The 27,930-nt window shown below is 46.2% G+C and overlaps 1 protein-coding gene across 2 annotated transcripts in view; it reads right to left on the bottom strand.

The window, feature by feature from the left end:
- The window catches only part of DMXL1 (Dmx like 1), a 1,781,042-nt gene that overhangs the window by 1,563,773 nt on the left and 189,339 nt on the right, over positions 1-27,930 (bottom strand). For both annotated transcript variants that reach the window (XM_085632653.1, XM_085632652.1), the window contains exon 3: positions 14,742-14,819. In XM_085632653.1, coding sequence (XP_085488779.1) covers positions 14,742-14,819 — 78 coding nt within the window. The remainder of the gene's footprint in view (positions 1-14,741; positions 14,820-27,930) is intronic.

Raw genomic sequence — 27,930 nt, 5'->3', positions numbered from 1 at the left:
TTCCAAAGGAGACCAAAGACCTCTGATGTCCACCTCGTCCAGGTTACCCCATCCCCACACCCAACCCCGAGCCGATGCATTTGGCACAAGTGTGGCTTGCAATCTTCTTGATGATTTGCAGCATTGCCTGCTTGAAGGCCTCTACTCGCTGGAGTCTCTTATTTAACCCCGAAACTCAGGAGCATCAGCTTAAACTACAGAAAGGAGTCAGACCTTAGAGTCCCAAACGTACTACCCGCTACCTAAGTAGGAGTGACGGGAGGAAGCCTCTCATCCGGACATCATCTTTGACTTAAATGAGGATGGACACCTGGGTCAAAATTGGGACTTGGAAGGGGCTCATGAACTGCAGCATGAATGAGCCCATGACTTGGAATGCAATCAGCTTTGCTTCTCATGTTTTAAGCCGAAACATTACTCATCATATTCCATAAATCAATCATCCATACGATCCAACAAAAACTAATACCTCTCATTTACAGCAATATATTTTCAGGGTTCCTAAGGCAGCATTACATAAATTGACTGCTGAAGGGAAAATGGATTTTCCTACTTTGAGACTTCAATATGGGCAGCCCTAGATAAACCGGAACTATGGTGGTGTGCTATATGAAGCTAAAGATTCTGGTGAGTAAGACTGCCTGGCCCTTCCACTTCCTACTTGTGTGGCTACCTGTAAACATAGTTATTCTAGTAACATAATTTTAGATTGATTTGATTGCTTCACTGGGCTCAGTAAGATCAATGTAGATGGTAGAGACAAGACACCAACAGAGAAGCTCTTTTTGAGTCTTTTGTATTAATAGGTATCTCCAATATTTAAAATATGCCTAAAACACTCCTCAACTATTTAAATTCTTGAAAATATTGAAAATATTTTTTCCACTATTCAAATTCATATTTACATCACAGGCACTCTCCTCAAAGTAGCAGCTATTTCCAGCAGGCCCTCATACTTTAGAAGAATTCACAAAATATTGCCTTTCGACAAATTATGCGTTTAATCTTAAAGTATAGCTTATCTGTCAACGTCACTCCGGAGAACGACATGCAGCGTAATAGCCTAGGTGGGTAAAAACGATAAAACTGACTACCTATTGTTGGGGCCAAGGGTACATACATTGCATCTTCTTTCAAAAAAGTAGCATACACAAATTTCAAAAGAACTAACTGCATCTGCTTGTAGATCTCTCCATTGACTGCCTGTACCAGAATGCTATAAATACAGATCTCTTCTAGCTGACACAATGGCTCCAATCAAAAGCCAGGCGGTGAAGTGCACCATACAAAAACAACGACAAATGGATAGACAGTGTCTCCTAATGAGACACATGCATAATATGATCGGGCTGACTATTATCAATGAAAAGTTGTGCTTTTGGAGGAAATTTGAAACTAAAGACAAGTTTTACAACATAAGTGAGATATGCTGACTTTTTTTTAGTCTATATATGCAGACCGGTTCTCTGCTGAAAGCAATATTGCAATTATTATACACAATCGAAAATATTTTATGATGGGAGGACAGGGGTTATAATCTTTTCAAGGGAAAATGTATATAGTGCTGACCAAGCCACATAGGCAATGGAACTCTTTATAAGTAATATGTAATAGATAATACAATGAATAACAGAAGACATGGGAAGATAACTTATCAATAAAAACAGCATGTGCTTCTTGATGAATATGTTACATACCCTGTAAGGATCGGTTTGTGGCATATAGTGCTGCAGATTCACATGCTCTGCATACTCCTGCTAGCTAGTGTTGTGCTCGGACGTTTGCAACTTATTGTTCCTTAAAGAAGTGTTTTGAGTCATGAGGTAGACTGACTCCTCCTTGGGTTAGTAACGCGCATGGGCATTGGCATTAGTGTTACACTGCTTGCTGAACAGCGGTCGAGGTCACAGATGGAGCATAGGAAGAAAGGTTGGATGACCATGCAAAAGGAAGAAAGGGAAAATACATATGCAACAACCATAGGCTTTCGGGGAGGTGGGCGGGCGCATTTGATTCTACAGCTTTTTATGCCACAAACAGATGCTTACAGGGTAAGTAACATATTCCGTTTGTGATACATGTGGCTGTAGATACACATGCTCGGCATAGACTGTAAAGTAGCACCCTCTAAGCGGTGGCTAGCTGAAGGATGTTGCAGAGAATTTAGAAGGCGTTAGTAGAACTGGGCCAACCTTTGCATGTTGGCATGCTAGGACATCCACACATGGTGTTGGGTTAATGAGTGTGGAGTGGACCGTGTAGCTGCCTTATATAAGTAATCTGTAGGAATATTAGCAAGGAAAGCCATAGAGGCACCCTCTTTGCAAGTGGAGTGTGGTCTGGGTGGGGCGGGCAACTTTCTTTTAGCCTTAATGTAGTAAATTTGGATACATTTGACATGGCTACTCCTGCATTAGACAGAGCATGCCTTTTATGTGGCTTAGAGAAAGCAACAAAAATTTGCAGAGTCTTATGAAAAGGCTTGGTCCTATAAATGTAGTGCATGACCGCACGCTTGATATCCAGGGTATGGTGGGCTCTCTCTTTCACAGAGTCCTGCCGTGGGAGGAAAATTGGGAGCTCAAGGATATGACTGACATGAAATGAGGAGACCACCTTTGTGAGGAACTTAGGGTTGGTCCTCAAGACGATCCAGTAAATATGAACTTCAAAGAAGGGCTCTCGGGGGGGTTAGAGCTTGTAGTTCACTAAGGTGCCTTACAGACAGGATAGCAAAGAGGAAGACAACTTTCCAGACAGAAACTGTAGTGCACACAAGTGTAAGGGCCCAACTAGGAGGTCCATGAGCCTAGTAAGGACAATACTGAACTTCCAGACAGGGGCTGGAGGAGCGCTGGGCTGGATAACTCGTTTAAGTCCCTCCATGAAAGCCTCAATGACAGGGACTCTAAATAACAAAGCTTGCTCTCTGTTTTGTAAGCAAGCTGTAAATGCAGCTAGCTGAAGGTGTGGGAGAGTAAGCAAAGCCTTATTTCTGGAGAGGAAGAAGGTAGAAAACGATATCCTGACCGCAGGTTTGAGTATATTTATGTGCTTTGAAAGGCAATAGTGGAAACACCTTATCCACAGAGATGCACAACAGGCTTGTGTGGTGTGGATATGTGCCTCTTTAAGGATAGATATGGATTGTTGAGGTAGCTTAAGATAACTGAACTCTAGGACCTCAGGAGCCAGATTGCAAGATTGAATTACCTGAGGTTTGGATGCCTTACAGTAACATGGTTCTGTGCGAGAATGTCCAGACTGTTAGGAAGCTTCTCATGGGGAATCACGAGCAGCTTGAGAAGTGTCTTGAATAAGGATTGTCTGACCCATGTGGGAGCCACCAAGAGGAGAGTGAGGGATGTTTGCTGAAGATTTTGAACCATGTGTGGAAGGAGTGGGAGAGGCGGAAACGACTAGGCAAATGTCCATACCAAGTTCATCAATAGAGCATTGCCCATGGACTGTGAGTGTTGTAACCTGGAGGCGAAGCTTTGGCATTTTGAATTTTGGGTGGTGGCAAAGAGGTCGATGACCCAAATCCCTCAACAACTGAAGCAACGAGATAGGTCTTTTGGGTGGCGATCTACCAGCCAGGAGCACTAAGTATATGATGTAGAAGCCTTGTTGGTACAGTGTCCACATACCCTGAACGGTCATGTGCTGCAGATATGTCCTTGCAACCCGCAGAGTGAGGCCTCCATCATGAAGGTCACCTGCAGAACAGGATCTAGAAGGGCTGGCCCTGCAACAGGTTGGTTATGGTTGCCCACCACTGCAGAAAGCATTGGGTGCTGGCCAATATCAATTCTAAATCCTCCCAGTGACCCTCCGCCTGTGACTATTGTGGTGCTAAACACTCCAGTAGAAGACTAATGTGAAATCTTGCGTGGGGAACAATGGCTATGCAAGGGGCCATCAATGCCTAGGATGAGCATTACTGTTCTGACCGTTAGGTGAAGATGTGGCTGACAAAGGAGCAATAACAGTTTGAAAGCTTGGATCAGTGATTGGGGTAGGTGTTCCCTGTGACTGGAGCACTGCACCCAGGAAGGACTGGACTTGGAGGAGTTCAATGTGAGACTTGACAGTATTTATTATGAAGCCCAGATTGTGTAGAAGGTTTATTGTGGTTTGAGTGTGTAAAAGACACTTTTGCCTGTTTGAACTCTTGATCAGCCAATCGTCCAAGCAAGGAAACCGTTGGATCCCGCTTCTTCTGAGATGAGCGGTAACCACAGTGAGCCATTTTGTGATAGTCTGGGGGTAGTAGTGACCTCGAAGGGAAGCTGTTTGAATCGATAATGCTGGCCACTTACCACAAACCGCAGTTAGCAGCAGTGAGAAGGATAGATGGGTATATAGAAATATGTTTCCTTCAGATCGGGAGCAGTCATTAAGTCACCTTGTTGCAGCAGAGGGATGAAATCTTGTAGTGAGACCATATGAAAATGTTCTGACCAGATGTATTTCTTGCGAGGCCTGAGGTCGAGTTTAGGATTTAAGGTCACATCTTTTTAAGGTATCAGGAAGTATAGAGTATACTCCACTTCTGCGCTGGTGTGACGGTACAGGTTCTTTTGCTCCCTTGGGAATAAGTGGCCATACCTCTTTTTGAAGCAGACACTAATGTTCTGTGGAGAGGTTTGCGGTGTGGAATGTTTGTTGGGGATGCAGTGAGCTCTAGACAGTAACTGCGTGGTACAATGGAGAGGACCCATTGTTTGGAGGTAAATTCTTTCCACTGCAGGAAACACCCGGTAATTTTTCACCAACAATGTGTAGTGTGATCACGGAAGAGAGAGTGAGAGTTTAAGTGAGTGAGAGCGAGAAAGAGAGAACGAGAGAGAGAGGGAGAGGGCGGGAGATCGTGCTTTGTGGAGGAGGCTCCTTTGCCCATGCCTCTAGTATTGTTAACACTGTATTCCCATCTCTTGAGTAACCCCAAGTTGTCTGGTGCTGTTACCGTTGGTAAGAGAAGGTAGAGTAGGGAGAAGTGGTCTCGTTGCCCCCCTGTATTGGGATCTAGAGAAAGGAGCCTCAGGGACAGGATAGTCAGTGAGCACCCATCACCTTGGCTGTGTCTGTATCTTTTTGGAGTTTCCCCAGCATCATATCCAGATACGGTCCAAAGAGATGCTTGCCAATAAATGGCAGGTTTAGGAGATGCTGTTGAACTTCCCGCTTAAAGCCAGAGACATGAAGCCAAGCATGGCTTCGAATGAGGATGCTTGAATTGGTCCCTCTAGCCATAGTATCAGCTGCGTCGATGGCTCAGCGGATGGTAGTGTTGGAGATTATCTTACTCTCTGTGACCAGCTACTATCTGCACTCCCTATACTGGGTGGGGATGGGGAGGAGGTGGAAGAGGAACCCCATTTTAGCCCCATATTCTCTGTCGTAGTGTGAGAGCAAGCCAACAGAGTTTGCGATTCTCCATTGTGGGCTGACTGTGCAGCCACCCGTTTGCTGGCAGGGTCAATTTTCTGATTCTTCTTTTCAGGAGGTGGAGCGTAACCAGTTACTTGAGCATCTGTGCGTTTCTGCACCATATGGACTAAAAGCAAATCTGGAGGGACACAGATGTAGAGAGGGTCATTAGGGGAAGATCTATACTTTATAAATCCACCTTGGGTATGATGATTTTAGCCTGGACGGGCTCTTTAAATGTGTTGGGTACAGTTCTGAGCATCCCTTTGAACACTGGGAGCAACTGCAGGGTGTGTTGTGTTCTGGACACCGTTTTGACAAAGAAGTCTTCCTGGATGATGTTAATGTCTACTTTATGAAAAGCATCCCTTGTGAATGACCTTGAGATAAGAGGTACTGTCATCATGAGAGGAGGGTTTGGCTGGGTAGAGATCTGGCTGGAACAGTGTCCCGTTCGAGGGATTGACATTGCAGACGTCACACGGGTCATCTCTGGGATCAGGATCATAAGGGGCCTCATGGGGATCTACTCGATATGGGAGGATATCCCCCCATTAAGAAGAGTGTAGTGAACCCTCTGGAGAAGGTGGTGGAGGTGGCACATATGGTAGTGGCACCAGGGAGAGAGAGGGAGAAGGAGGACCTGCAGGAAGTGGGTTAGTGTCTCTGTCCAAGTGCTTTCTATGCTTAGGAGGTGAAGGCTCTAAGGCAATCTGCCCCTCAAAAGTCCATTTTCTAATCCATGGGAGAGAATCTTGACCCTTGGGTGGCAGCTTTGAAGAGATCGTCCCAGTCTGTTGGTTGATATAATCACTCTTGGTGTGCATCGAGTTCCTCCTGCAAACAGTGAAGAATCTTCTGCTCTGATTCATCAGATCCTTACGTCAGGGGCTTCGGATCGGAGAGGCTATGTCAAAGGACTTGTCTGAGTGAGTGCCTTTTTGGTGCTGGGATCCCCCTCAATGCTGATTGCGCCTTGAGAGAGGAGACGGTTTTGGCACCGGCTTTCACGGTGGAGCTGAGGACGCCTGTGACTTGTGTTGGACCTTCAGTACTAGTGCAGAGAGCAGTACCAGCTCTGGGGCCTTTTGTCAGTAGTGCCCATGGTCCAAAGGCAGTCGTGGACCAGAAGCCTGCTGATGACTCTCTAGGATCGGGGTTCAATGCCCGACCCCGCTGAAGCAGTGCGTGACCTGTACACTCTGTCAAAGTGCGGCCGTGGGGTGTGATGCTGCACTCACATTCGTGGTCTTTGGGTGCTGCTATGCCTCGGAGTCTTGTTGCTCCTATGCATCAGGTCTTGGGACTGAACTGGAGGGGCTGGGATACGGAGGGGCTGGCCTCCAATTCTTCCTAATTGCCTCGTTCCATGAAGATGTCCGGGGTGTCATCACCTTCCCGGCATTGCATTCTCCGGCTAGCCAGTCTCAGACCATGCTGGTATCTCAAAGTTTCTGTTGAGCAGAAGGGAAGGAAGGCCTGGCACACAACTTCATTGTGTTCTGGGGAGAGGCAAGGTTAGAGATCTTCTGGCGGTCAATCCAAGGGCACTTGGAATGACTCTGGGGGCAATATTGAGATAGCATGCTTTCCATCACTGTCCTTGCATATTTGTTGTAATAGCATTTAAAATTTAGGTAGCAACGCCCCACAAGTGGCAAGGCCCTGAGGGAGGGCGTTGGTACAGTCCTACTTGTCAAAGCCAAGCGAACGTGAAGACTATAAGAAACACTTAGGTCAAAAGGATTTTTCATGCCAAGGAGAGAGGATAGACCAAAGAAGTCTGACAACAAGCACTATGAGGCATCAACCCGGACATTGATCAGTAAACATCTGAATCCAATGGCGGAAAAACATTTATCTATCAAGGGTGCTAATTCCCATGCACATTACTAGCCATAGGAGGAATCACTATACCTCAGCACTCATACGACTTCTTTGAAGAAAAACAAGTTGCAAACGTTCAAGCCCAACACTAGATGGCAGGAGTATGCAGAGCATGTATATCTACAGCCACACATGCCACAAATATTACATTTCATTGATTAATTTGCAGCACAATGTCCCTTTCTTTGCTGCATGATTTGGCCCACCACTGTGGCACGGTTGAAGAGACTCTGATGACAGGACATTGGGCAGCAGTGGAAGCAAGGTGCCAAGAATAAGGAATAGTTTCTCGCCTAGTCCTCCTTCCAAGAAATCTCTAATGAAATGATAATCACTCAATAGTCCTGCGCAAAAGTGGGAATCCAGGAGAACTTTTTCCAAAGTTGCATTTTGTGCAGTATTTTTGCCTTACTTCGGGAAGGTCAGGAATTACATGAGACACAGATGTATAATTTAGCAGTCTAAAAACAGTCTATGTTGCCAATTCAATTAATTTATTTTTAAAGGTGTAAAAAATTAAATAAAGCCTTAAAACCACTATAAAAAGGAAAATTGACCATCAAAAAAAATCCTTTGTAAACCTTCTTTGTTACCTTTTAAAGTGAATGATAAGGAAGGATACAGCAATTTAACTGCAGCTAAGGCTGAAGGTACGTCAGAATGACAATGGAACGCTACGCCTTTAAGGGCACCCTCACCTCCTTTGCCCCATCATGTCCTGTAGGCGGCAGTGAACTCGGTTCTTTTTGAGGCAGTAACTATACATTAAATGATATCTTTTACATCAGTAAGAATGGAGGGTTACTTATGATTTGAACGGAAATTCCCCAGACGTAGAACTAGGATATAGGTAAGAAACCATTCCTTCTCCTTCCGGGGATCTCCAATGACAATCATAAGCAGTGAATAGACTGGCTGGCTCATCCCTTAATCCACGAGGGAAATAAAAGGAATAAAACTAGGCAAGGAGACTTCTCACAGAGGGTAGGCCTACTTGGGCATCTGCTCTAGAATTTGAATCAAGGCAATAGTTTTATGTAAAGGTGTGAACATTTCTCCAGGTTTCTGACTTTCAGATCCCAGAAATTGAAATATTTCTCAGTAATGCAGCAGTAGTAACTTTACCTTGGGTAGAATGGACTTTTGGCTTACCAGAGAAAGTTTAGTTAGCTTTCTGATAGAATAGGAGTAAGTAAGAGACTATCCATCTAGATTAGATTGATGTAGCAAACAATGTCTGTAATGAACCATAGTGTATAAACAATTGCTTGTACTTTCTAAAGACTTTAGTTTTGTCCAGATACACCACTCTCATGTAAAGAGTGTGAAAAGACCTCTCTGCTGGAGAAGAGGGATTTTGAAACAATTTATGTAAAGCAATGATCTGATTAACAAAACTGTGACACCACTTTAGGGGGGAATTTGGGGTGACATCTCATTATTACCTTACGACTGTGAAAAACTGGCTAATGTTCATGGGAACGTAGCGCTTTGAAGTTTGCTAACCCTGTGTGAAGAGTTTATAACAACTAGGAAAGAAACCTTCCATAAAAGATGTTGTAAGGAAGCCTTATTTATGGGCCTTAAAGGAGCTTCCATGAGACAAGAAAGGAAAAAAATTCAAATCCCACGGAGGGGAGGGTTTCTAGATAGCAGGGTAAACTGTCTTAATGCCTTGCAGAAAATCCTTAACTATAGGAATATTAAAAGAAGGGCATTTTCTGTAAACTGTGATTGCTGCATGATAGACATTAATAGAGGAAAATTGCAGCTTTGCCTTAATCAAATGAAGTAGATATGGAAGCACTGCCTCTTCTTGGCAGGTGATAGGATAAAATAGTTCTGAGCACACCAACATCAAAACCTCTTCCACTTGAAATAGTAGAAAGCTCTTGTAGATTGTCCTCTTGCTTCTCTCAAAACCTCCATGTACTCCTGAGGAATATTCAAGTGAATGAGTTCAGGAATCAAGCTGCCATGTATTGAGGACTGGGTTACAGTATCTGGCCTACGAAACTGTGCAGAAGATACGATCTGCATGACAACCTCCTGTGTGGTTGTTCTGAGAGGTGGAGAAGATCTTTGATCCACCACTGATGGGGCAACTTCTGGGTGATAAGAATAATTCAGTGCCTTTCGAGGGAGTCAGCTTAATGATCACTGTTGGCAATAGGAGAATGGGAGGAAAGGCGTAAACAAATATACTTGTCCACTTGATCAATAGGGCATTCCTAAATGTGCCTGGTTGGTAAACCCTTGAGATGAAGTTTTGGCAATACTTGCTTTCTCAGTCTGCAAAGAAGTCTATTTGAGAGAAACCCCAATTGCAAAACAAAATCTGGCAAAATGGCATTGGTTTAGACCCATTAAAGGCTCTCTTGAATGGTTCTGCTGCAAGTGTATGCTTGAGTACTCTGGATGCCAAGCAGAAGGACAGCTGTTATCCTGAGATTTCTGTATACTAAAACACACAAGATGATGGACGGAAAGTTGTACATTGACAAAACATTCACCCCCAGTCACAGATCTGGGTTGAATCCATCGTTATTTTGCTCACCACGCCACCCCAGTTCAGACATGGCCATCATCTTGTGTGAATATTTTGCCAATGTGCAACATTCCGTCCATCATCTTGTGTGTTTTGCTGTTTGCGCTATGTGGGAAGGGTATGCCCAGACGTGGGTCCCGTGCTCACTACGCCACTGGAGTCAAGCTATCCTGGCTGATGACGGCTGATAGCCAGAAACCGGTCCTAGGATGCTTGATTCCAGTCCAGGGAAGACATGGCTTGGCAGTTCGGGCTGGACTGTTCCCATGAGGCACAGGGTCAAGACTGATTTGCATATGGCCATGTCTGAACTGGGGTGGCGTGGTGAGCAAAATAACGATGGATTAAACCCAGATCTGTGACTGGGGGGTGAATGTTTTGCGAATGTGCAACATTCCGTCCATCATCTTGTGTGTTTTGCTGTTTGCCCTATGTGGGAAGGGTACGCCCAGACGTGGGTCCCGTACTCACTACGCCACTGGAGTCAAGCTATCCTGGCTGATGACGGCTGATAGCCAGAAACCGGTCCTGGGATGCTTGATTCCGGTCCAGGGAAGACAAGGCTTGGCAGTTCGGGCTGGACTGTTCCCATGAGGCACAGGGTCAAGACTGATTTGCATATGGCCATGTCTGAACTGGGGTGGCGTGGTGAGCAAAATAACAACGGATTAAACCCAGATTTGTGACTGGGGGTGAATGTTTTGTCAATGTGCAACATTCCGTCCATCATCTTGTGTGTATTTCTGGATACTAGCCATGTCCAAAGTGTATACGCTTCCAGGGACAATGGTCTGCATTTGATCACACCCTTCTTGTTCAGATAGTGCATGGTTGTTGTATTGTCGGTCGGGAAATGAGGGGGTTCGTCTTGAAGTACGGAATGAAAGCCTTCAGAACTAGATGCACCACTTTCAGGTCTAAGAGGTTGATGTGGTGCATCTGTTCCTTTGGAGACCAAGCGCCTTTAATCTATAAGTGACCCTGTGATCACCTCAACCCGATAGGGAGGCATCCGTTACCATTGTCTGTGTTGGGATGCCTTCATGAAAACTAATTCCCTTCAGTAGATTTTCTGGAAGACACCACCAGCTGAGTGATTGCTCTGCATGTGTTGCTAAGGTCCCTTGCCTGAGAAATGGTCCACTGATCCTCCACACACTGTTGTAGAGGTCTCCTGTTCAAGAGGGCATTTGGGACCAGAAAGATGCAGGATGCCATTAAACCTAGGAGAGACCATATTTGCCTCACTGTTGAATGGGTTGTTTGCTTCAGACTGCAACTTTTATGTAGTGTAGACAATCATCTCTCTACCGAAGGAAACACTTTTGTTTACAGTATCCAAAACTCATCCCAGGTTATGAAGAAATTGTACTGGCATGAAGTTAATTATTTGTGACTTAAACACAGGCCCAATTGGTTGAGGGTGATGACCGCAATCTGGTAATGTTGGCATGCTTGCCGATACTTTAAAGCCTCAGTCAATCATCTAGGTATGGGTAGACACATATCTTCAACTTCCTGAGATTTGCCCCAGTGACCATGCATTTTGAAGAGGTCCTAGGTGCAGACTTCACATCGAACAGAAGGACTTCGTACTGGTAATGGCCACTTCTCACTGCAAACCTAAGGAATTTGCAATGTTTTTGGGCTGTGGTTTGTGAAATTAGGCTTCCTGCAGATCTCTAGAGCATAGCCAATATCACCATTTGAGTTAGGGGTATATCTGATGTGTTTCTTTGAGAATCCATTTGTTTGTCTTTTTTCAGATCTAGACTGGGTCCTTATTTCTTCACTAGAAAGTAACATGAATACATTTCTGTTCCTTTGTGATGACTAGTGACCTTTTGCACAGCCTGTTTTCACAAGTACATGGAAACTTCTTGCTGAAGTTGAAGGGGATGCCTTCTTTGGTGAAATTGCAGGTGCAGGATAGTTGAATCTAAGACAGTATTCATTTTGTGCAATATTGAGAACCCATTTGTTGTTGATCATAGCTTTCCACTCTTCCAGGTAAGAGGTAATGCTTCCCCCCCCACCAAAGTGGGTAAAGGAAGAGGGGAAAGTGGGAACCTATTGTTTGCCACTGGTGACAGGCTTAGTGGCTAATGAATATTGTTTGGGACTTCCTTTGCCTTTAGATTGACACCTCAGCTGTTGATGCCTCTGTTGTTGCTACTGTGAACTTGAGGCCACTGAGTGCTTTGAACCCTCAGAAATATTGACGGTCTTAAGGTCTGTAAGAATATTACCTAAATTACTTTCTTTTCTCCAATGTGACTGCCCACAGTGTCTAATTCCATTTACATGCAAGACATTTCGTCATCAGCATGCGTGCCAAATAATATATTCCCTAAAAATGGGAAATTTGAGTCCTGCAAGTCTGAGCCTAGAGGAGTAACATAGGTTAAGCCAAAACAGTCTCCATTGGCTTCTAGCAGGGATGTATCCTCTGCAGCACATATGAACTGACTGGATACCATTATACCTTCATTTATGATTTCTTTGAGGCAGAACAAGTACACTATAGCTACTGATAAAGACAGGGCAGCAGGCTTCACTGCAAAAATCACTATAAAGGGAGATCTTTGTGTGGCAGCACACCAATACTTGGTGCAGGTATGCCAGTGCCGTATGTCCCATTCTAGGAGAAAAGCGTCCCAAAGCAGACCATGCCAAAGCAGAGAATGCCAAAGGCGCTGAGCACCCAAATGAGCTCAAGGTTTTCACTTAGGCAGAACTAGAGGGAGCCACCCAGCACGAAGAAACAGGAGCAGCACTTGGACTGTGTGGTCAAATACTCACCACCTTGGCTCACCCACAGAGGGAAGGTCTCTGACTATAGACTGTTCCCCTCATGTGGAACCTGTGGATGTGGCCAGACTAGGAGCTCCCTCCCCTTTCTGAAAGCCATTGCTGATATTGGATGCCTACTCGAGCTTCAGGCAGAGCTCAAGCCTGTGCACATGCTCTTGTGTTGTATTGTAATTCCATTTATATAGCGCTCGTTACCCCTGATGGGGTGTTGAAGCGCTTTTTGGGCGAGTAGCATGCTACTCTGGAACCCATAAAGGATCAGTGTTAAATTTGAGTGGTTGATATTAGTCCGTTTTTGGATTGAGAAGGGTAGCAGAGGAATAGAAGAGGGAAAATGGTTTCCATTTATATAGCGCTTGTTACCCCTGATGGGTTGTTGAAGCGCTTTTTTGTTGAGTAGCACTCTACTCTGGAACCCATAAAGGATTAGTGGTGAATTAGTATAGTGAAATATGAAATTTTAGAAGTGGACATGTTAGTCTGTTATTCTGATTGAAAAGGATAGTGGAGGGATAGAACAGTGAAGGATTTAGACTTTTATTTTTGTTTATTTTGGAGGTCATAGCAGTAGGAGGGGGCCTGGGATGAGTAAAAAGGGATGTGGAGGGGAACACTCAAGGGGATCAGTTTAGAAAGGCTTATTTTGGGGGATCAGTATAGTAAAAGAGGTGTTAGATATACAAGGATGGGTAGAGTAGGGGAGAGTCTACAAAGAGTTATTTTGGGGATCATAGTAGTGGTCGTGATGAATGAGAGAGTGGATGTAGGGGCAAATCTTCATGGAGGTATAGGGTGAGAAATATGGGTAGTGCATTGGAAATAGTAGTAGAATGAGGTTGGAGATGAGTCAGAGTTGAGGAAGAAGATATATTGAGCGAGGTAAAGGGTGAGAAATAAGGTAGTGCATTGGATATGCTGAATTAGAAGAAAGTACATGGAAAGCAAATAAATGCATAAAGGAAGGAAGTATATGTAGATTAAAGATACGGATAGAGGTATGGGTGAGAAATAGGGTAGTGCATTGAATATGCTTTTTAGGAGAAAAGTTATAAGGGTATAGATCCAAGTACATGGAGGGTATATAGATGCATAAAGAAAGTAAGTATATGTAGATTAAAGATGCATTAGATAAACTCTGGTTTTCAAGTGTTGTACTTTAAAAAAAATGTTTTAAACATAATTATTCTACATGTTTATAGCACAAATAAATGCTTATATACAGAGGGATATGCTGTATATTTCTATTCATGTGCTTATGTGGGGAAGAGCCAATTCCTGAGTAGTTTTCTGAAGATAAGGTGGTTGTCTGTGTTTCTTATGTTGGGGGTAAACAGTTCCATAGTTGGCTTCTTCAGGTGGAAGGACTCACTCAGCAGCCACAAACACACAGCCACACACAGCCCACCCCCCCCCCCCAACCCGGGGAGAAAAGTGGCGGGAGGCTGGGCTTTCAATAAAGACCAGAGTGGCACTCTGGTGCATAGTGGAATGAGGCTCGGCTGAATTGTGGACTCAGGAGAGAGGTAGGGCTTTCACCATAGTGGACCACTACTACAAGACAACATCTTTTGAATTCTATGGCACGCACCAGTCTTGACTACCACAACATGGCCTCTTTCCATGGGTGTCTTGGTTGCGTCTGGTGAGAGTCCATCAGCCTTGCAGCTGATGGCTGCTTACGCCGATAAATGAGGCCGGTGTATGGCTGGCTGAGGCTCAAGTCATCTAGACTGGGACTGCTGGAGAAGGCTCTGACCTAAAGAGTGCTCAACTGCCCAATTAATTAAGAGTTTCGTTCAACCATGAGCGGGGAATGTAAACGTTATAACTGCTCAATACTCCTGCGGGCCAATCCTCACGTAAGACTCTGCAATCAAGCAATGGCGGAAGGTAGATCTCTCAGTGTGGCCAATGACTGAAGGGGGCTGATGCAAAGCCAGTTTCTGTGTATTGTGTCATAATTAGTGCCAAAAACAAGGCGTGAATCGCCAATCATAAATTAAAAAAAAATCCTTAATATCATTAATATGGCAAGCAACTATGTAATTAGTTTACTTACAGTAGCTTGAGCAATCTTCTGTGTCAAAAGGGTCACTGGTTCAAAGATACAAATAAAGTTTCCATAGGAAGCTGCAATCTAAAAGAAAAGAAAATTACTGTGTAGTAATTCAAAAGTGCAACTTTTTAACAGCCAGTAGTTGTTTACTTTTACAGCAAAAGCGTACTTTGTTTCACAAGGCAAAAAGCTCAGAGAATATACGTATACAAATATTGCATAACAGCATTGCTGCTGAGTTACCTGAGAAGTATCCTACACAATGTGTTACTTGCATGTCATGTGAAGACGGGATACTCGTCTTGCTAGTCTTACAGCTCTTCAGTCACCAGTCGCCCCAGGTAACATTTTTGATGTCTTTTTGAAACTTAACATGTGACAGATGGGTAATCTCAAAAGCAACCTTCTTTTAGACGCACTGAAGTAAACCGTTATTACAGGTTTGCAGATTATTGGTGTACTTTTTTCTATTTTACTGAACAGCCATTAATTTACTCTTTTGTTATGTGCTGTTCATTTGTATTTGGAATATAAATGTATGCAAAGTAAGACTGCATGTACAATCCCCCATTATAGATCAACATGGAAACAAACAACAGATCATAAAAAGATCCACAACATACAGTGTATCATGTCAGCAATGTGGAAAGTGCAGAAAACACTACCAGAGCTAAAATAATTGTACCTTATGCATACAAATCTTGTCACCAAAAAGTCAATTAAAAAATCAGAACTTTAAAAGTCCTATGTACTTGATCATCACAATGAGCGACGCGATTAGGCATGTTGACAGTCAAACGGAAACTGGTATCATAGATCAAGTAAAGTCACCATCCTCAAATAGCTATCTTACGATATGCATTGTCTTGATCAAAATTTTGTAGGCAACTGCAATGAGCACTTTTCAGCAGAAAAGTCCAGAAATTTCTTATTGGGTTTGTCCCACAGCAACAAACTGCTAGCATCTTAAAAGTACTTCACAGTTGCATTATCTCACATACCTAGTGTTCCTGTCAAGTGATGAGGACAATCAAAATGGTTATGATATGAGTTGCGGACAGATGCAGTAATCACCAGACGTCTCAGTGAGAGTCTTCTCAGTTTTTACACTATCGTGAAACAGAGTAAAAAGGGGTAGACCAAGTCCATCATCAGAAGAGGAAAGGTTTTTAATATACACCTCGCCTGGTGCTGTACTGGTGCACACAAGCCTAGGCATTAAGTAGCACATGAAGTTATTTTCATGTAGAACAAGTAACTTACCTTCATTAATGCCCTATCTGGTAGAGACTATCTAGCTGCAGATACCTTACTTCTAGAATTATTCCCCAGGTGTCAGACTTAACCGGAATCTTTAGACAAGCGGTAGGCCTGCGCACCAGTAGGTGGCTTTGTTCGGCTACGCGTGGTGTCATTGGCATCGTCTGCGCCGGAAATGACGTGCGTGCATATAGGTGCCACCCCAGCGTGCTGACATCAGTTTCTTTTCGCGACTTATCACACAGAAGCACAGAGCCATGAGGAACACTGACCACTGGTGTGTGAAGCGAAGGCCTTTTTTAAAAGGGTGAACCTTTTACACTAAAATCTGGTCACAGATAGGGGAGGGTGGGAGGGTCAGTAAGGATGGAGTTTCTACCAGATAAGGAATTACTGAAGATAAGTAACTTGTTCATCTGCTAGAGACTTCTAGCAACAGTTTCCTTACCTCAGAATAGATACCCAAACAATACCTTCCCGAGGTGGGGCTGATATATGGATTAGACTAAAAAGTCCTGTAGGTCCAAGTGGGCAAAGTGATTGTCATGCAAGACCGGACTGTCCAGAAAGCAGTGTTTCGTAAATGTGTGCAAGGAAGCCCATGTTGCTGCCTAACAGAAATCCATGACAGGAACTCTGCGAGCTAACAATGTTATGGCAGCCTTTGCTCTGGTAGAGTGAGCATGCAAACCCTCAGATGACTGCTTTTTGGCCAATCCGTAGCAGATTTTGATGCAGAGTACTATCCATTGTGAGATGGTCCGCTTCTGCACTGCCTTCCCTTTCTTGGCCCGACATACCCCACAAACAGTTGATCATCCACCCAGAAGTCACAAGTATGACTGAGGTAGATCACCAATGCTCTTTTTGGCTCCAGTCGGTGGAGTGTGTCCTCTTCCATAGAGGGATGAGGGTGTGTAAGTGGTAGGCAGAGTGATGGACTAGCCTATGTGGAAAAGAGTTACAGCCTTCGTTAAAAAGGGTGCTTGAGGGGGAGGAGCCAAGATGGCGGACGGATAGGACGTCTGAGCTCCCGGCTCCGCAGCCCGTCTGCTGTTTACATGACATCCTGATCTTTAATCCTTCCTACGGCGCGAGTAAATGTAACCACGAATGCGCTGATACTTTCCGCATTCCTCCGATGTCCCCGCCGGCCTTTTTGGTCGAGGATTCATAGAGTTTGCCGACTTTGGACTTTGCCCACGCATTCTGGCCCGACCACCGCCACCGGACACCGCTCACACGTACGGTGAGACGACCTGGGGCTGGACCGGCGCCTGGGGAAATGTGACCGGGCGTGGAGTGGGCGGCCTGGCGGAGCCTTCTTCGCTACGGAGAGAATTCCGGTACGATTGGGTCCGGGCTGGCGAATCTTCCATTGTCCTCCTACCAGCGGCCAGAGCGGTATCCGCTTGAGATCGCCCACCACCCGCATCGCAACACAGCCGAGGGCTCTCCCATTGTGTGAGCCCTGTATAGCGAGCAGCAACTCCTCTTGCCTTAACTACTGTTCCCCCGTCCTATGGCGTCGCCCTCACCCCTCCGAGGTGGGCTAACGGCATAAATGGTACCGGTGCCGGTCTACCTCGCCGGAAAGGCGGAAGCCGCCATATCCCTGACGCAAGCTTCCCTGCCTACCGTCGAGCTGGAGGGTGTCCCGGTGGCGCCTTTACATACTGTCGGCATGCTGAAGCAGGGAGCAGACCTGACCTATGGTGATATCCTTCTAGCCCTGGGGGACTTGCGGGCGACATGGTGCCAACGCACTCGAGAACTGGAGCGGAAGATCGATGCCACTATGCCATCCAGGGAACTACTGCGGTTGTCTGACCCCCCCATGCCTCTTATTCCCTTCGAGGCGGATACAAATTGGCGACAGGGGGATACTGTGGAACGTCCTCTCCCTGGTTACAGTGTCGAGGGTTCTCTTAAGGACAAAGTTGCAGATACAAAGCTCCCTTCCACTTTACAAGCTGAGACTCTGCCTCTGCAAGTGTTGCCATGTCTGCCTCAACATCGCCGGAGTGTGTGCTGTTCTGTGGGGAAAACTGTGTTTGTCACTATCGATGTGGTGATGGTCTACGACTGGGAACTCTCGCTTCTCCTCCCTCTGCGTCTTCTTTGCCGGGAGCGGCCATCTTGCTCCTTTGTTCTGCCTGAGGTACACTCCCAGCGGCGGCCATGTTTGGTGAGGTCTCCGCGTTCAGGCCAGGGTTGATGTTGCCTCCCTTGATGATCCTGCCTGACCGCCTGGCATGACCCGGACTAGAACATTTGTTTATGTATCGGTTGATCCGCATGTTTGTAATTCGCTACTGTTTATTGCGGGGGTGGATCTGTGGGGCCACTTAGGATCGGGCCGGGGCTGGGCGATTCCCTTTAGTTTGCTGTACGTATTGGCGGGCGGGGACTAGGATGAGACTGCCAAGTGTCTGCTTTACTCGCACATTTGTAATGGAGTTTCCCCACCTGCCGCTTTGCTTGCCACTTCAGTTGTGCTGCTGATATTCAGGGAGGGGGATGCGTAAGGGGCTGTGGTGACCGGGAGTATATAAAATTTCCTCCTCCTGTCTTCTCTGGGAGTCGGAGACTGGGAGGTTATTTCCCACTCTCCAGACTCTCTTTCCTACTTGGGGTTCATTTGGGGCGACAGGCATGCCTAATGGGGGGGGGTGGGCCGTGGCCTTCCGCTGGTATGCAGGGTGGGGGGATGGGATGTGTTCTATGTCTTCTTCGTCTCTATGGCCCTCTTTCTCTTTCTTTCTCTCTTCCTCTTTGGTTTCTTTCTCTTTTACGTTTCTTTGTTTCTTCGGGGTTGGGGTTCAGTGTTAGCAGGGAGCTTATTGTGTTCCATCATTCTGTGGTATAGTGTTTGCTTTTAGTTCCTGGATGGTGGCCACCTGTTTCCTTATTAATGCCTTCCTATATGACGCCTCCTTCTGGGTGCTCCGTGAATGGTGCTGTCTCTCCTGGTCAGTGATTAGCTTCGAACCTTTTCGAAGTTCACTACATCGTACTCGACGAAACCATAAAATCAAAACCTTTTCTTATCCTGACATGATTGTTTTATGTTCTCCGATGTCATAGCGGCCGGCCCCGAGGGGTTGTAGGCAGACGCTGTGTATTGTGCAACTACCGAAATAAAGGTTTTTAAAAAAAAAAAAAAAAAAAAAAAAGGGTGCTTGAGTCCGGAGGACCGGCTTGTCTGGATGGAACGTAAGGTATTGTGGATTTGCTGACAGTGCATGTAACTCACTGACCCTCCTGGCTGATGTTATTGCCACAAGGAAGGCTGTTTTGATGGTGAGAAGTCTCAGGGGCAGTTGTGGAGTGGCGCTAAGGAGCATAAGAATCAGATTTAGGTCCCACTAGGGCAAAATAAAAGGCGCTGGTGGGAATATATGCTGTAGACCATTCATGAACCGATTTACAATGGGGGAATATGAAAAGGGGTGGCTGGTCTGGCAACCGCAAAAATGCTGACATGGCACAAAGATAACTTTTTAATGTTCCAAAAACAGAGCCCTGCAGGGCCAAAGAAAGTATAAACAGAAGAACCTGAGAAAAGAGGAGCAGACAGAAAATCAACGTGTTTATCTGTAGGCCTCAAATTTGTTCTACTGGCAGGCACATCTCGTCTTGATGGAAGGACGCCTGGCTGCCAAAATCACATTGCAGACTTCAGGCAGAAGTTCGAGAACTGTCAACTGTCGCCACTCAATCTCCACACATGAAGGCGAAGCATTTTGAGGTTCGGGTGCAGAACCCTGCCCTGTTGCTGTGACAGAAGATCCTCCCGAAGAGGCAGCCTGATCGGAGGACTGATACTCATGCTCAACAACTCAGGATACCAGACGCTGGAGCCACAAGAATGGCTTGGGCCTGGTCATTCCTGATCTTGTACTCTTGTACCTTGGCACTAACAAGTCTGTCATCAGAAGACTCCAGCTTACCTGGAATGCAGAAGATAGGTTGCTTTTTGCCCTGAAAACGTTTTGCCCTGTTTCTGGCCTTCTTCACCAGTTGCACTGGCTTACAGTAATGAAGCACATCTATTTCAAGACCGTGTGTACAGACCATAACAGCCTGCTCTCCCAAAGAGCTCCTGTTTTGTCCAATCTCTTCTCTTGTTACAGACCCTCCCACCACATATGCTCAGCTGACCTCAACTTGGCCACTGTTCAGAGTTTGGAGGGCCCAAACTGTTGCCGTTCTTTCTGCAACAAGGCTCCCGCCCCTTTGGAATGCACTTCCGCTGTCCATTAGAAATACTGAAGAACATCTGTTATTCAGGAAATATCTGAAGACATGGTTGTTTTCTCCCTAAATCCCTTTTTTTTCTATTGAGAGGCTGTTAGCACTTGCTTCCTATTTACGCTATTGGGGCGGCCACACGCTCTATAGAAACTCTCTTAACAGAAGACTGGGCCGGAGTGGAGCTGGATGAAAGGTGGCCAGGAGGCTGGAGCTCTACTAGAGACCAAAATTGCAACGATTAAGAGCTGCCTTGGAAACTCGAGCAGGCAAAACTACTGACATTGCACTTTCTTGTGATGGTGAACAGATTTAACCATGGCATTCCCTACTCTTGAAAGAGGCCTTGTGCCACATCTGGATGGAGATGCCATTTGTTATCTGCAAAGCATCGACGGCGGAGTTGGTCCGCTCAGGCGTTCAGAGAGCCCGCCAAGTGTTGAACCACTAGGAATATGTCCTGGTGTTCCAGCCATGTCCAGAGGTCCAGCGCTTCTTGACAAAGGGTCCACCACCCAACTGGCCATGTTTGTTCCAGTACCACATAGCGGTGGTGTTGTCCAAGAACACATGTATCAGTCTTCCCCTGGTGAAAGGTAGAAAGGCTTTCAATACGAAATGGCTCGCCCAAAGATCCAACAGGTTGATGTGGAACCCGGATTCCACCAGAGACCAGAATTCTCTGATCTACACCTCTCCCAGAGGGCCGCCCTCATCCCAGGAGTGAAGCATCTGTCACTACAATCAGCTCAGGTTGAGGAATGGAGAGGGGCCTGCCACTGGCTCAACCGCGTTTGTTAGCCACCACTGCAGGTCTTTTGCAGTTTCCTTCAATCTGGACCATGTAAGAGAGATTCTCCTGATGCTATGCCCACTGGAACTTCAGGTCCCACTGCAAAGCCCGCATATGCCAACAGTCATGCATCACAAGCACCCTCAGAGTCAGTCTTACCAAAACCCAGGATAGAGGCTGAAACATCGGTATCATATCCTGAATATCCTGAACTCGCTGAACTGTATCCAGAACAGTTCCAATGAAAGATCATCTGAGATAGTCAGGTGTGACTTCGCCATGTTGATAATGAACCCCAGTGAATGCAGGAGGTTTGCCGTAGTCTGGAAATGGGAGAGGACTGCCTGTGGAGAGCCTACCTTAAACAGGAAATCATCTATGTAGGGGAAGACTGGAACCCCTGACTTCTGCAGATGAGCTGCAACCAGCGGCTTCAACCTTGGTGAACAACAGGCCACTGGTACGGCCAAATGAGAGCACGACAAACTGAAAGTGCTATTGCTCATCAGGAACCACAGGTAAAGTCTCTGGGAAAGTAGGACGGGTAAGTGAATATTTGCGTCCTGCAAGTCCAACGCTACCATCTAGTCTCCTGGGTCCAGGGCAGACAGAACTTGAGCGAGTACGAGCATATCGAATTTCTCCTTCTTGAGGAAGAGATTGAGAAAGTGCAGGCCCAATATAGGATGGATGCCTACGTCCTCCTGTGGCACCAGAAAGTAGCTGGAATAGCAAACATGACCTACTTCAGATTTCTCTATCCTCTCTATGGCTCCCTTGTCCAAGAGAGACAATACTTCCTGACAGAGTAAGGAGAGATGGTCCTCTGTCAGCTTGTCATAAGGGGGTGGCATGGGTGGTCGCAGAGGGGAGGGAATAACCCCTTTGGACGATCTGCAAAACCCAATGATCATATTTTATTGATCTCCAGTGGAGAAGGTGTTGGCGGATCCTGCCCCCATACTGGATGCCCTTGATGGTTGGAGGGTAAACTGAAGGGGCTTGGAAGATGTGGCTGCCAGGAAGAGGGTGGGGTGGGTGGATGATTCGCCTGGCCAAACCTATGGCTGTCACATGTGGTCTATGGGAACCGCATCCTGGGCCACAAAAAAGTTGTTCAACCTGCTGGCAGAGGTGGCTGGAAGAGTAGAGACATGGTTGAAAGCCCCTTCGTTTGCCACAAAAGGAGTGGAAGCAATACTGGGGTTGGCGAGAGACCATGGAAAGGCCCAAAGACCTGGCCGTAGCTCTGCCTTCTTTAAAGCACTCCAGCACTGAGTCTGCCTTCTCTCCCAAAAAACGAGAGCCATCAAAGGGCATGTCCACAAGTGGGGCCTGTCCATCCCCCGAAAAGCGAGTGGTTCTGAAACAGGTGTGGAGCCTAAGGGCCAAAGACAATGAAATCTCTCTGCTCAGTGAGTCGGTCATGTCCAGCCCACATCATATGGAATATTTGACTGAATATCGCTTGTCAGTAATTGCTTGAGTATGGCTTGGGCCCCCTCCAAGACCTTTGGCAGCACGTGCGCAAATGAGTCCCAGATCGCAGTGTTCACCGACTGCACTGCTAGATTGGCAGAAGAGAAAATCCTCTTCCCATGGTATCCAGCCTCTTGGATTCCCTATCCAGTGGAGTGGTGGGGAATGTGCCAGGGTTGTCTTTGGCAGTGCATGCTTGGACCACTAAGCTCTGCGGAGTGGAGTGCTGAATGAAGAAACTGTGGTCCCCTGAGGTGGGGCTATAGCAGTGGGCAATTGTCCTGTGCACAAGATCCCCTGTGCATGGCTTGGACCAGGCACCAAGCAGGACGATGAGGGCTGCATTGAAAGGGAGAAGCAGTTTGGTTGAAGCACCTCCATCAAGACATTCGTCTGGACTGCCACTGGGGGTAATTGAAGGTCCAAGACCTCAGCTGCCCTCCTCACCACCATAGTGAACGAGGGACCCTCCTTCATAGTGCCAGTAGGGGAAGAGACCCAGGCCAGTGTCTGGTAAGGTGTCCAGTCCACTGGAATCCGCCAGATCCTCAAAGTAGGTGTCCTCAGGGTTTTCTAAGGGCTGGTAACTATAAGGGTCCTCAGACCCTTTCTATTCATCACCCAATCCAGGCTGACATGGGGGGGAATCTGCCTCTGGTCTGCACTGGCTCCGTGTCTGAGTTGGGAATATTGTTGGGGCGGCACCACAAATAGGCGTCTGTGGCACCCAGGGAGTTGGCACTGGAGTGGGCGCTAGGGAAGGTCAAGGTCACTCGACCAGCGCCACTCTGAATCAATCACTTGATCCCGGGGGCAGACTGGTGCCGAGGGTAGACTCACCGGAGGAAAACAAGTAGTTGCCCCTACTGAATCCATGGGGCCCGAGGGAACTCCAGAGGGATCGATCGTCCAAAGACGAGATGCTTGGTCTCATAAAATTCCTTTAGCTGGGCTGGGGTTGCTCCAACTCCCGGAAACTCATGGAGGCAGGGGACGGCCCAGTCACATGCTCCTCCACAGAGCTAGGCCTGGAGTGCAGACGGCCCCGTGTCTCATCCAAAGACTTACACAGCGAAGTCAAAGACTTATTTGCCAACCTTATTTTTCCTGTAGCACTTACTGGATTTTCCCCACGCCTTGAATAGAACAATGATTGCCAGGAGCGTCTCTGTGAACGAGGAACTTCCTGGTGAGAGACATCTGGAATGTTGGGTGGTCGATCGGCAGTGCATGGCAAGGAGCTTGAGGGACCGCTCCCTTAGCGCTTTTGAATGCACGGCACAGCAATACTTGCACGTCTTGACTTCATGAACGCGCTGTCCAGACATCAAAGGCAAACCAAGTGCGTGTCAGTCACCGACATCTGGTTGTGACAGGTGCTGCATGGTTTGAAACCTGCTTTTTAGTGGACATTCTCAAACCAGGAGACAAATTCTCCCAAAAAATATTCATCAAAAGGCCAAAAAATGGCCAGTTAAAAACGGACTAGGATTTGCTCTCTCCCGATCTGCGCTGACTGGTGAGGAAAAAAATGAACTGAAGTCAGTGCCCTGGAATGGCCACTATATAGGCAATAAACATATAGTTTCCAGCGCAGGTAACTCCAACAACGCCACATGGAGCTGAACACCACCACCTACTGGTGTGCGGGGGTACAGTCCATCAAAAGTGTCCGGATCCAGTCTGATAGAGCCGCAGATTCCTTACCATACAATATTCCCTAGAGTTCAGACATTACTTTTACCTTCGATTATATACGGCTTACTAACTACAGAAGTTTAGTTAATTCAACATTAGCACAAAACAGCAGCTCAAACATTTTACATTTTTAAATTCTGTTCAATATTTTTGTCCCTTTAAAAATAGATCGAAACAATGTTCGTGGCTGTCCCAGCAAATCAAGGTTTGATTACTTCTATTGTTATTTTTGTACGTTGGGAATTGTACAGGTGTTACGTCAGATGTGCAGAAAGAGTCATAAAAGCCTTAGTTACAGGTAATGCTTCATCCGATAGACATATGTGAGCGTACATTAAATAATACTCATTCAAATGTTTTATTGGGTTTGTTGATTCGGTTTGTCGGGGGAGCATGGGAAGGCTTTTTTAAAGGCTACTAGATTATTCTTGCTTCTAACACTGGTTGCCAAGACTTACCTTATAAAGTTTTGCCGTTAAACTTACACAAAACCCTCATACACTGGAATGGCATGTTCCATCACAGGGTGTTTTTGCAGGATACCAAAGCAAGCCGATTTAAACTGGGGTGGGCTCAACCTAGTCCTGAGCTCTTTTGTACTTTTTTGTGCACTGATGACTGCCACATCTGTAGAACATATTTGTATAGGTTCTCATGTTTTATGCAGGCTGTGTGGAGACTGTGGGATTAAAATTGCCCATGGTAGACAGATTGCTTTTCCTTTATTGGCATCTCCTCAAAGTAAATTTAAAAAAAAAATGGTTGATTATGATCCTTCACGTCATGAGAGTCAACATGAGATACAGGTCAGCTGGAGGACATAGCCTTAGTGTTACTTTATTTAAACATGCCATATCCTTGAGAACAGCCTCTTCAAAAATAACTACTTCAGGGGGAATCGATTATTATCAAGTGACAACTGTGAAGTGTTTCTAAGCCCTTTGTATTTTCTTCAGTGTTGAAATTCTAGGTTTGGCAGTTAAGACAGAATCTCAATCTGATTTTTCTGTAGAACATAAATAGTTCATTTTTTTGTTATGAAACCGTACTGCATTTGTATGGGGAGGAACCCTAGTCCTCTGCTGAGAACACTTAGTTCACTATACGTTAACTGTACATCACCCAGATTACCCAATAAGAGTCTGTGGGAGTCTGTGGGATTCTGTTGGCCTCCCCTTGCTACTCATTATTCAGGAGGAGCCCTAATCTCCATTGTAATTGGGGTTGCTGCTGTTGTCCTCGACTCCACAATCTTCCTCTCTCTGTCTCTTCCTAAAAGATGGTTAGGGATTGCCTTGGACTGTGCCAGATTGTGGATATGGACCTGACACTAATGATACCACTGGGGGCGAACAGCGGAGGTGGGTGGAGGCTTTGGGGGATGGTGGAGGAAGGGGGGTTGGAAGGTGCTTTGTCCTTCTATTTCTCTTTCCATTCAATTCAATTAGGTCACCCTTTCTTTTTGATTTATTTTTTGTAGTTGTAGTTTCAAATAGTGTTCTTATGTCACATGGATTTCAAGTTTGAATCTTTGAACATCCTTGAGAAAATTCATAATTTTGGAGCTTCTGATAAACTCCTCCGATTGAGATAAATCCGTATTGGAAACGAAGTTGTACCATTGTCTCCTTGGCCAAGAATTCTACCAGCATCACGTCTGAAGAACAAGGTATTTACCTCTGGTAATGCTCTTTATGGTACTCTATCTAGCCACAGATTCCTCACCTTCTGAATATTCCCCAAGCATCAAACAGGATCCAGAAACCTTTCAGAAATGCTTCTGCATGCCAGAAGGTGGCGTCTTGCAGCACCACCTGGATGCCGTTCCAGAAATGATAGACCGAGCCAGGCACCACTCCCACGAGCTGACGACAGATGCTTTCGACACTGGTCATGCTCCAGACTTGGAGTTCTAAAAGCATATTGGCCAACAGTGTGCAGATTACTAGACTTGGGATGTTCTTAATGGGTAGAGTCTAAATGCAGAACAGGGAGGATGGTAGGGTTGGTGTTGAATCTGCGGCTAAATGGTCTCTACCAGAAAGGGAGTTACTGAAGGTAAGTACTTGTTCCTGCTGATAGAGACTTCTAGCTTCAGACTCCTCATATTTTGAATAGATATCAAAGCAGTACCTAATGGGAGGAGGAATGTGGATGGACTCAAACCAGAAAGTCCTGCAAGTCAGAGCGGGTAAAATGCTATTCTTGGTGGACTCGTCTGTTCAAACAAAAAGACTTTGTGAACCTAAGGAGGGACACCCACCGAGCTCCCTGGTAGATGTCTAGGACAGGGACTCCATGTGCTAACGCAGTGGTAGCAGCTGTGACCCTAGTGAAGTGGGCTCACAGTCCTTCTGGAGTACGCTTTTTGCCAATGCATAGCAGATCTTAATACAGAACACAATCCAGCATGAGGTGGTAAACTTCTTCACAGCCTTGTCTTTCTTCACTCTGGCAAACCCACAGAGAACTACTAATTCAAGTGGTGGCTTCAGAGGCACAAGGCCAGCTGGTACAGGGTCCGTGACCCCACCCCGCCCTGTTTGCTCCAGTACCACAAGGCAGTGGTCTTGTCGATGAGCATGTGTCCTAGCTTCCTTTTGATGGATGGCAGGAAGGCTTTTCGTGGCAGGTGGATGACCCTCAGCTTCAGAAGGTTGATATGGAGCCGGAACTCTACTGGAGATCAGAGTCCTCTAATCTCCACTTCCTCCTGGTGGTTTCCCCATCCCCCAAGTGACACATCGGTCACCACTGTCAGCTCTGGGTGGGAAAGGAAGAGGGGTCTGCCACTAACCCTATCATGGTTCAGTAGCCACCACTGCAGATCCTTTACAGTCTCCTCCTAAAACTGGATGTGGTCGGAGAGGTCTTCTTGATGTTGAGGCCACTGACACATCAGATCCCACTTCAGATACCAGATCTCATTGTAGAGCCTGCATATGCACCCTGGTGTGCAAAAGGCCATCAGTCTCAAAGTCAACTTCACTGAAATCCAGGACTGAGGCTTAAAGATCGTGATCACAGCCTGGATGTCCTGGACCTTTTTTGGGGAAGGACACAGATCGAACCTGTTAGACCTGTCAGCCCTTTGGGTGGTCCCTCCTCATCATTATTTATTTTGTCCCACTTTTGCCTCAAACCCTGTTTGAATTTTTCCTTTTTGGGAACCACCAGACTTTTTCGTGTTGCTGCAGATTCAGGGAGCCATTTTACCTACCCCTGAAACTTCTGTCTGAGGGCCTGAAGCACAAAATGGTGGCCACCTGTGACATCACCAGCATCCACTGGAACCTGCTAGCACCTTCCAGAACATTCCAGAACCCTGTGACCGTTGGAGGCGGTTTAGAATGTTGGGAAGCTAAGACAGAGAGTTGGCAGTTGGAGCTGGCAGTTGGCACCTGACTGGTGAGGAGTGAGCAGCAGAAACTTGAAGGAGGAAGGAGTGAAGCAGCAGGGGTGGAAACTTGTGCCTGGAGTGGGGTCCATAAACCCACCCTTGATACTAGTCCCTGCTGACGGAGCCCAGCCTAGAGCCCTGTGTGGGAAGAAGTCAGAAAAACCATCCTGAGGACCTGGACAGCAGGAACAGGCCTTAGAAACAAGAGAACAGCAAGATCCTGACCTGGAAGCTGGTTTCCCTGAAGTCCGACGTCGAGTAGCCTAAGACCTGGAGCCCGAGGTGGAGAAGCGGCGCTGACTGGAAAA

Source organism: Triturus cristatus, chromosome 2_1 (genome assembly GCF_964204655.1).
Source record: "Triturus cristatus chromosome 2_1, aTriCri1.1, whole genome shotgun sequence".
Classification (NCBI taxonomy): Eukaryota; Metazoa; Chordata; class Amphibia; order Caudata; family Salamandridae; genus Triturus; species Triturus cristatus.
The sequence above is the reverse complement of the archived record's forward strand: the minus strand, read 5'-3'. Positions and strand labels throughout refer to the sequence as shown.